Genomic DNA, 11,096 nt, shown 5'->3' on the forward strand with positions numbered 1-11,096 from the left:
GATTATCAACTGGCATCAGTCATCACTGAAAGGCCCAGGTTTAACTCCTTTAAAGGAGGTTGCCCCACGCAGTTGCTTCAATTACATTTAAGTTTAAGGTTTCCTTCCTGCCCAGAGCAATAAAGCTCCACTCTTTGAAGAAGCTTAAATCATGACTACTGCAATCATTCATTTTGCTTCGAGGATTAATAAACGCAAATTTTTTAAGTTTGAACTGAATTTGAAGACACCCCTGTGCTTTCATTTCTATTCCTTGTGGCCACATTTCTGCCTCTCCCTCTCCAAAAAAAACACCCACAAAGCAAAGCAGAAGATTCCTGATAAAGTCTGGAAAAACTGTAATATAATCATTCAAAATCCTCCCAGTGTGCATAACCACCTCTTTAGTGCATTTCCCCCATTTTCCCCTCTAGTTTTCCTCTTTTTCTTGCAGGAAAATAGCTCCACTGAAGGGCGTGGCAGTGGGGCGTGCCAGGGGGTTTCCGTCCTTTACCCAGCAATTGTTTACGTGTGTGATGTTACCAAACTGCAAAGTCACGTTGTCTGATCTGATCTGGGACTTGTGTGCTTAATTGAGACACTTTGGAGTTATTTGCAAAGTTTCCCTCGCTGCTGCAGGTGCGCAAGTTTTGCGAGCGTCAGTATTGTTCCAATGAAGCCTGATTTATGGTTCCGCGTTACACCAACGCAGATACGCCGTAGGGTTACGCGGCGACGCACACCATACGCTGTGCGTCGGTTCTGCGTCGATTTAACGCGGTACCATAAATCAGCGTTTACGCACCAGCGGGCTGTCCCAGCAGACGGTCCCGTCACATCAACGCTCATAATCACCTTGTTGCCAGAGTCCACATGAAGGAGGGATCAGCAAAAAGAGGGATTTCCGTTCAGCAGAGGATTGGAGCCAGTGTTCCGGAGAGACGGAGAGAGGAGGCTGCGTGTGCGCCCTCCTGAGCGGATTAAAGCGGCTGCAGATCCGAGGTGAGTCTCTCACATCAAAGTATGTGAGTGCAGAGCTGCTGGATGGATGAGAGCTGAGACTAGTGATGACTGAGAAATATTTATGGATCAGCTTGTCCGGAGGGCATCCCGGAGCGTGACCGTGTGAAAGAGCTTTGGCGTTTTAATACCATTTTTTACTGCACAGCAACCTCCAAACACTTATAAATATGTTGCACAATTCTCCTTGTTTTTGTAAGTTTTCCACAAATCATTCGTGGGAGAAGGAAAAAAGTGGTTATATAATGTTCTCAGTGGGTGAATGACCCATGTAACACATACTTGAGCATGCATCTGCAGCTCTCAGGAGAGTTTGTTTTTCCCATGCTGAATATTTTGACTGAAAGGTCAGAGGAAGCAGCAGCAGGACTGTTTACTGTGACTGAGCATAGACCGAGCAGCTGGAAACACGTCTCATCATCCTCTGGGTCACTGTAACCCTGTCAGACTTGAGATGAGATGTATTCAAGAACTAGTTAAACTCTTGTAATTACAGCCGGAAACAAGCACACACATGCACAGATCACTGCACTGACATGTGGTTTCTTAACTAACCTACAATCCAAACCACATGTTCCTTCTTACTGTCAGAAACTAATAATGGGGATACACTTATTATTTTATTGTTTATAGGACATTACCATACACATAGACAATCTGACAGGCCTAGTCTGAAATGCGCTGTAATGCCAGATGCACCATTTAAAATAAATATAAAAGAAAGTTTTGTACAATAAAAATGATCATTAGTACAAATGAATACAGTTACCAAATGCATTTTGTAATAATACAAAAGATGTATTCTTTGGAAACTATTAAAGACGATTTTTTTTTATTTCAATACACCATCAACAGATAAGATAAGATAAACCTTTAATAGTCCCACAGAGGGGAAATTTGCAGTTTACAGCAGCAAAGGGGATAGTGCAAAAACAAGAGGCATCAATAGAAAAAGTCAAAGTAATAACACAGTAATAATAACACACTATAAACAGTAAACTGGTATACAATAATAATAATAATAATAATAATAATAATAATAATAAGAAAGATAAATAATAAGAAATACTAGTATATAAAAAAGATAACTGACGGATATTTACAGATGGATATTTACATAATTGCACGTTGCAGTGAGTGCAACACTTCAAATAAAAAGTTTTCTGTGCATTATTTCAAGTATCAGGCCATAAAGGGTTCAATACTGTATGAATTAGGAATTGCTGCATGACTCCATAGAGCTCAAACTCTGTATGGAAGCAAGTGCAGTTGTATTTCTCAGCCTTTTCCATGAGACCAGTGGTGTGTGGACGTAATTGGAGACGAGGGCTGGGGCTGCCAGCTGGAGATGGATCCTCCTCCGGAGACACGCCGCTGCTCATGAATCCAGAGGTTAATTAGTACATTTCCACAGCTGTTTTCATCAGTCTCATGGGGACGCCGCTCTCTGAACCAATGATTTATGTCTCCTCCGCACCACGAGCCTCGTTTTTTTGAAGTCTAACCAGTGTTTAGGATGTTTATCAGTGAACTGCATCCTGTTATAACAGCATATTGATTGTCCCAGACTGTCCCAGTCTCTTACGACTCAGTGACAAGGAGCTGAGGCTGCAGATGTGCTCTCGCAAGCCATTAACAGAAAAAAATAAGAAATTGTGTGGAGGTTTGCAGAAGCGTGGATAGTTTTCCAATGTGGATCAGAAAGTAAGAAGTGTGAATCTCTCTAACTAACCGTTGGACATTCCTGAGGGAAAGAGGAGCTTCACCTCTGTTTTCATATCTCAGCATAACTTGCCAAAAAACCGTAGAGTCTGTAGCTCCTGTTTTAATCCATAGTTCTCATACTGGCTCAATTAGGAGTGTGACCGATGGTTGGATATTGAACGAGATCAATCCATAATGACAGCTCTGGGGAGCCCCGAGTGCAACTTCTTGCGGGTGGAGACACATTTGACAAACCAGATTTCTGTTTCACTGCAGACTTTTGGGTGTATTAGCAGTAATGTGGCTCTTTGTCATCCTTTTGCACCTCTGTGTGTTCATTTCGTCAGCTTGACATTGAAGAAAACCTTTTGAGACAAGTGTATCTCCGATCTGTCTACAGATGTCAAGAAAATATTTACACAGTTTAATGGCTGACATGAAATAACACCCCAAAAACATCCTTTTTTTTAAAGAAATGAAGTGTTGATTATATATTGAAATGAAAAAAACTTTCAATTTTGTATTGAACCATTCCTTAACAACTATCTTTCCTATCATTATGAATACAGCAGGTGAGTTTATGTGTTTTTATATTTAGTTTTCATCACAGTGGGGGTCAGAGGTCTGAGAAATTAATGAATCACGCATGCAGAATAGCATTAAAGGGTTAAAACCCCATCAGTGGATGCTGTTTTGCATAAGAACACAATTCTCAGCTGTATATTGATTAAAAGTTCCCGTTGCAGCTTCACAGGATGAACAGGCTCCAGGAAGTTCAGACTTACAGTGTTACAGGCTAAAGAGGGAGCCAACTTTGTGTCTGTGCTTTTATTTATTGATTTATTTATCTTTACTGTATGTAATGAGGCTCAAACATCCACATGCCCAGTTGTGCTTGAAGGATGCGTCTCCTATGGATGCAGCTGCAACATATCATCACCGCAGCAGCACATACTGTTCCTCTGGCCGGACTGGGAGACTGTATCATAAACTTTGGCAGACAGCCACCGCTTTTTTACTGAAACAGTCCTCTCCTTCACAGGGTCATTCTGCAGGTGATTTACTCTCTTTTGTTGCATCGCACAGCCCCATTGACTTTCACTTCAGTCTCTTTTAAGGCTATATTTTATTGAGTGTTTAAGCACCAGGTCAGTGCGTTATTTAAACCCCCAGAGAAAAGCATGCGTTAACGTTTTTCCCCTTGCACAGTGCCTCTTATGTTGTCATACCTTTTTCCTTCAGCCTATGGTGGGAATGACGTCACCAGAACATGTGTTTTCTACTTGTGTTGGAGTCTTCTGTGCTTTCTGTAATTTTCCATTTTCCACCTTTTCTGAACATGAACTATGGTTGTATTGTGTTCATCATGTCTTCAGATAAATATCTTATGGTTTTCTTTTTTTCAGACAAAGTTCCGACTTCTTACCTTCAGAGTGGAGTTAGTTATTAGTCTGAAGGTAAGAAGTCGGAACTTTGTCTGAAAAAAAGAAATCCATAAGATATGAACATGAACTAGTCCCATCGATTGAGTCTCAGCGGGTTAAATATTGGGATTCTGTTCACTCCACTGGCAGAAATAACTTCAAACGTCCAAAACTGGGGCCGGATTCACAAAACATTCTTAAGAAAAAAAATCTTCTTAAAGTGTCATTTTTTTCTTAAGTTCAGTCTTAAGAAGAAAAAAGAGAAGAAGTCATATTCTCCAAAAAAGTTCTTAAGTATTTTAAACTTAAGAATAAATGGGAATTCTTGAAATAAAAGTTCTCAAATTTGTTCTTGAATTTCTTCTTAACTTTAAGACAACCTTGACCTGTCTTAAAATTTCTTCTGTGAAAAGGTAAGCCTCTAATATCACCTTTTTCAACACATTTGCACAAACAAAAGCCCGCAATATTGTGGAGCGATGCATCGGTGTAGTGAAGTCTCGCTTCAGGTGCATCGACTGAATATAATGAAATGAAGAAGAAGAAGAAGAATATTATAAATATAATATAACATAATTCTGGGATACTTGGCTGCATACTGTGTGAACGGTCTGCTGGAGCGGTGTACTGAATCCTTCATTTAGTATGCAGTATACAGTACATGCTGATGCAGTATGCAGCATGTAGTACTTAGTATGCCATTTCGGATACAGCCATATTTTAAGAAGTTCTTAAGTAGGAAAAATAAGAAATTCGTAAGAAATGACAGTTCTTAAGACGGTTCTTAAGAAAATATTGAGGAATTGCACTTAAGAACTTTCTTATGAACTCCTTTAATTTATATCTTAAGACATTTCTTAAGATCGTTCTTAAGAACATATTGGTGAATTTGGCCCCTGATGTCCAAGTCATGATGTGTTTCCCCTCCTCCTCCAGAACACAGTTATGTTGGCTGCCCTGCTCCTCCTGTTGCTCCCGGCCCTGGTTGCCATGGCGCCCCCCTCCAGCGGTCTCCCCGGGGCCTGCACACGCTGCTGTGATCATCTGGGGCCAGAAGAGGGCAGCGGGGATCAGCCGGCGATGGGCGAGCTGAGCGTGGTCCCGGAGATCCGCACCTACATCAACATGACCATCCTGAAAGGTGCGACGAGCAGCCACTCAGTTTCCAGACCTGTCACTCTGGAGCAGATGCAGTCTGGGCAGCAGAGCTTCTCTCTTGCTGTTTAAAAGGGTTCACACATCCACCACTGCCAGTTTCTACGCTAGGAACTGAATTTCATAATGTCACAATTTGGAGGGAGCTGTAATTTCAGAGCCTTTGGGTTTATGTATGAAAACAAGCAACGTTCCCACAGATGTGTGTGTGTGTGTCTGTAGAGGTAAAAGAAAAAAACGCCTTTTCTCCTTGTTTAGTCATGTTCAGTAAACCGGCCAGGTCATTGGAAAGCTGAGCCAAAGTCCACAAACAACCTCTCCTCATCGTTTATGTATTCTCATCAGGGAAAAGACCTTTTCATGAAGCTGGCCGAGCAGACTCGACCTGCCTGAACTCTGCCTGCAGATGAGATGCAACTACAGGATGTTCTGCACAGCTCTTCACAGAAAAATACCAATTTACAAGACTTTCTTGGATGTGCTCCCAGTTTTAACTCATCCCACAACATGACCTGCCCGTTGCTGAGCCTTTCCCTTCTCACAGTCTTTGATGCAGTAACCCCCCCCCACCCCTCTCAGTTCGTCTGATCTTTTTCCGTGAAAAGTGTCAGTGCTGCACCTCTCACGTCTACTGTTACCGTGGCCGAGGGACCTCAAAGGTCTGGCGTTTTTCCTTCATATTTACAGAAAACTGCTTAGTTTGCTGTGAATATAGCAAACTCTCTTCTGTCTCGATGTTCGGTTTAAACAAAGATGTTTTTATTTCCATTTCACCTTTTTCAAGTCAAATTAGTGCAACTTCTTCTGATTGTATATCAATGAATCTTGATAACAACAAATGGACGGAAGTCTAGAAGTTTTGGTTTCACTTTGGCACCTCAGCAGCAGTAATCCCGGGTTTTTTATCAGAAATGGGCCATAAACGTCTCCCATTGTTCAAAACTCATGATGCAATTCACCAGTTTTATATTCCTTTTTATTGTCTAGCAACCAAATACTTCCAAACCCACACATTTCATGATACACTGCACGAGATTAATTAACATTAGATTTATTAGCATCAGCAAAATGTCAATATTCGCCTTCTTCTTCTCCTTCTCTAAGCTTTATTTCTCTTAGGGGTCGCAGTGCCAAATGGTAATGTCCATAGAGATGTTTGGGCTTGGAACTGCATCCACTATGATCTGACCGTTGCTCTTGGACGAAGGACAGGACAGGGACCGCTCAGAGTTCACATGGAGCGATGCTCCCGTGTCTCCACCCCTAACAGGTCCTAGGGGCTTGTTTTTGCACCAGATGAGCAGCTCTTGAGTGGATATCCAGGACAGACTGCGGATGACTCTTATTTCACAAGTCTGAGACTATTTTCCAAACCTTTTTACCAGACTTGCTCGTCTACTGTCTTTTCTTCCCTGGACCTCAGGGACTTCTTTAGATCTTGGCCTGTCATGATGATACCTCAGCTGCAACGACTCTCCAGGCCGGATGCAGAAAACTCGGTGCAGTTTCATGCGTGTTGTTTATGCACAATCTTTTTGCCAGATACCTAAAGCTTTCCATACGTTGTGTTTCACTTGTGTAAAACTTAGACACTGGGACATTTTACGCTCCACACGGAGCTGTGAAGAAATGCAAACGCAAGACAAAAAGCAAAAAGAAGCACTAAAACTGAATGGGAAAAAAAGCAGATCAGCTGATGGTGAAGAAGAAACAACATTTGACTAAATCTGACTCACTTGTCTACACAGTGGATGGAAAAAAAGGCTTTTATTTCTGGAATAACAAACAGAACTGGATCTGCTGAATGAAGGGAAAGTCCTCAAGTCAAATTCCAAGCGAAGCTAAAATAACTGACTTGTGGTAACCGAGTTCAGCCTCATGCACAACCACGAATATCTGGCTGCAAAGACCTGTCATTTAATAGACCTTCTGTTAGTAAAACAATGGAGAGCCGAGAGATCGCTGGGAGAATTTCACTGAATGGTACAAAACTATTCTGTGGTGGAGATCTCTAAACGTGAGTTGGCTTAGCTTAGTGGCCGACTAAAACCCTGCAGCACGTCGGCCGTCTCATTAAGAGAATTCCCACAATTCTGTGCCAGGATCGGACATTTCAGTGAGTACGACTGTCATCTGCAGTGCGTTGGGATGTCTTTGAATGCCTGCACGCTACAGCCGGGTCGAACACTCCAAGATATCTCGTCAGATCTGCTGTTGCCCAGGACACTGAAAATCGTCCAGAAGCCGACTCATCCAGTTGTTTTTATCCAGTGTGTGGTTTTTAGGTAACGTTGTTCCTCCCCCTCGTGTGTGTTTGGGTGTTTAATTGCACATCAGAGACAAAGACAGCTGTGCATGATGAGAAACCAGTTCACATGAGGACGTCATTGGGTCAGATTAAACGAGAAGAGAGGGAGAACACTTACAGTGATGAAGTAGAGGTCTATATCACCTTCAATGGATACCTCATCACCACACACACACATACATTATTATTATTATTATTAATGTCAGTTTCAGGTCCTGCAACCTTGGGTGATTTATTTACTCCCTTTAAAACAGACACTGGAAGCCCTGTCATCCTAGACACATCTATTTATATCAATCTCTCTCTCTTCCTCACATTAACTGGTGGAGCTGTTGTTCTTTCTTATGAAAGATCAGAGTTTACACCAGGGGCGAAAATCCCGTTTCATAGTTGGGGGGGACAATAAACAGTAAAATTTTAGAGAATAAATCCAGGGGGGGACAAGGAATAAAAGTTTTAGCCTTCCTTTAATACAGCATTTTGACATTTTCATCTCTATCTCGCAAACAGGCAGAAGAGCTTTCTTAGAGTAATACAAAACAATGGTATTAGGTGGAAGGTGGCAATAATACAGCACATCTGACATAATACACTGCAAAAACCCACAATCTTAACAAGAATATCTGTCTTATTTCTAGTTAAAATGTCTCATTTTTAGTTAAAAAAAATCTCATTATACTTAAAACAAGACTCATCACTGGAAAAAACAACAATTTTCACCTGCTTCAAGTAGATTTTCACTTAAAATAAGTAGAAAAATCTGCCAATGGAACAAGATTTTTTTGCTTGTAATGAGAAGATAAATCTTGTTCCACTGGCAGATTTTTCTACTTATTTTAAGTGAAAATTTACTTGAAACAGGTGAAAATTGTTGTTTTTTTCCAGTGATGAGTCTTGTTTTAAGTGTAATGAGATTTTACTGTTTATTATTATTTTCAATTTCGGTTTCGGCCACAAATTTTCATTTTGGTGCATCACTACTAAATACTACTGCATTGTTCCAAAATTATTAATTCTGTCTCAAATTATTCTAGGGGGGGACAGCTTTACTAATGGGGGGGACTTGTCCCCCCTGTCCCCCCCGGGATTTTCGCCCCTGGTTTACACACAAAAAATAACCATACATGCATAAGATTAAAGGAAAGAGTGTGAACTTTTGCACACAACTATACATTGCTTGCGTTTACCCAAGAGATGACCACAAAACATGGATTTAACAGCTTTATGTCATGGGAAAAAAAGGCTTTTTTAAAGGTTTCTGCACAATGTTTACTGTCATTTCTTCATCTGTGATCTTATGACCTATTGATATCGTCTCTCAGGTGACAAAGGAGACCGTGGGGACAGAGGGACCCCAGGTAAAGCTGGACTAGAAGGCGCTCCGGGGTCTATAGGACCCACGGGTCCACAGGGCAGTAAGGGTCAGGCGGGTTTCCCGGGAGAGCCCTGCAAGGCCCAGTACTCTGCCTTCTCCGTCGGCCGCCGCAAGTCCCTGCACAGCCTGGAGGTCTACCAGACGCTGGTGTTCGACACGGTCTTCGTCAACCTGGACGGCCACTTCAACATGTTCGACGGGAAATTCCTCTGCCGCATCCCGGGGATCTACTTCTTCAACGTCAACATTCACACCTGGAACTTCAAGGAGACGTACGTGCACATCATGCAGAACGAGACGGAGCGGGTGATCGTGTACGCCCAGCCCAGCGACCGCTCCATCATGCAGAGCCAGAGCCTGATGCTGCAGCTGGAGCTCGGCGACGAGGTGTACGTCCGCCTCTACAAGCGCGAGAGGGAGAACGCCATTTACAGCGACGACGTAGACATCTATATCACCTTCAACGGATACCTCGTCAAACCCAATGAGGGGGACAATTAAGAGCGCAGGGCTGGTGAATATAACACACTGTTTAAAAAAACTAATAAACATCACTTCCACACAAAATTCTTCTTTCATCTTAACCTTTTTTTTTTAAATGTTATCTCACACTCATCATGCAATTGAAGAATAAGCAACGCAAAAGTGACACAGTCTGAAACTTCAACTCATGTCCTGGAAAATGGAAATCTGAAAGTGGACACTTTTTCTTTCTTCCTGGTACCACTGGTACCGCGCGTCAAAGATGAAGCCAAAGTCATGAGGAAATGGATTAGATGAGGACAAAGACTGGAAACATGATGAATAAGGTAACATGTAGTCGTGCAAAAACAACAATCGTGCAGTCGTGTGTGCTGGTTGGAGCACATGGCCAGCAGTCTGCTGCTGTTTCCATTGGCTGAATAATTCATTCATCATTTCTTTGTTTACGTGCCACGCTGGTCGGCAGACTTTTCTTTGTTGTTGGAAAAAACAGAGCACCTGCTTGTACCTGAGTGTTTCTGCCAACTACACTGCAGAAACAGTCCCTCTAGAAATGAGTCTAACGTTCCATAAATCTACTCAAAATGGTCTAATTTTAAGCAACTACATCTTAAAACTTGCAAATAGTCTTCAATTTTCTTGAAAAGTAAAAAAAAAAAAAAGCCTTGTTTCAACAGTTTTTTGCAGTGTAGCTGTCTGTTATGACTTCATATTCACCAAGTCTGAGGGTATTTATCATCCAAAATATCAATCCAGATCTGTTACTGTGCCTTACTAACATAATGTGTAACATGTGGATTATAAAAGACATCAATAAAATGTTGAGCTTCAGAAACGTCAACGTTCACGAGCAGTTCCAGAGTTTGTAGCTGCAAATCCAGCGTTGCTACTCTAAAATAAATGTCTCAGAGGAATTCAAGTTGCTGTGTAAAAGATATTTTTGTTGGTAAATAAAATGAGCGGAGTCAAACCCAGGCACCAAGAAAACAGGAGTGACTCCGTTAGCATCCGTTTAAGATACAAAGCAGGAAATTGCAGTTCCCTGCGGGAAGTGCTTGACTCGGGACCGAGGAGGAAGTCGGCCCTTTACAGTCCAGCATTTAACTCGAATTTGGGGTTTTTCTTTATTTTTGATGGATTAATGTAGTATTTCCACCTTACCTTGAAGCCCCGACGCATTTGTTTCTCTGACACGCTGCTCTGCATCAGCGGGTTGTGCTGTTTCCTGGGTTCAGATACGAATCATACATTTATACATGAACACCCCAGAATTAACTCATTTCATCTGACAGTGAACCTGCAGATGACTGATTGCAGGGGAATGGCCACTGAATTACCAGACCAGGAGCACGTTTGAGAGCCCGCTGGGGACAGAAAATCACTGCCCTTCATAACACTTGGGACAGTTGGGAGTTGCCAGGGTAACTGATCACTTGAAAAGCACATTTTACTGTGAAGAGAGGGAAAAAAAGTGTTTAGAAAAATAGAATATGAATCATGATTCTGCAGGTTCGGAGTGGAGCGCAGTGCCCGCCGCATCCTGCCTGACAGACTCTTTCATAAAGCCTGATTTCACGCAGCCGGCTGAAATCTAGCGAACCTAAACCCTTTAAATATGTAAGAGCACATGTGAGGAAACACTGTCACT

The 11,096-nt window shown here is 42.0% G+C and overlaps 1 protein-coding gene across 1 annotated transcript; it reads left to right on the forward strand.

Moving 5' to 3' along the window:
• Positions 1-763: 763 nt before the first annotated feature.
• Positions 764-10,381, forward strand: c1qtnf6a (C1q and TNF related 6a). The gene is made up of 3 exons (XM_061712281.1): positions 764-981; positions 5,064-5,268; positions 8,913-10,381. Exons 2-3 carry the CDS (start codon positions 5,073-5,075, stop codon positions 9,464-9,466), a joined length of 750 nt encoding a protein of 249 aa, XP_061568265.1. The 5' UTR covers positions 764-981; positions 5,064-5,072; the 3' UTR covers positions 9,467-10,381.
• Positions 10,382-11,096: the final 715 nt, after the last annotated feature.

This window comes from Cololabis saira, chromosome 21 (genome assembly GCF_033807715.1).
Source record: "Cololabis saira isolate AMF1-May2022 chromosome 21, fColSai1.1, whole genome shotgun sequence".
Lineage (NCBI taxonomy): Eukaryota > Metazoa > Chordata > Actinopteri > Beloniformes > Belonidae > Cololabis > Cololabis saira.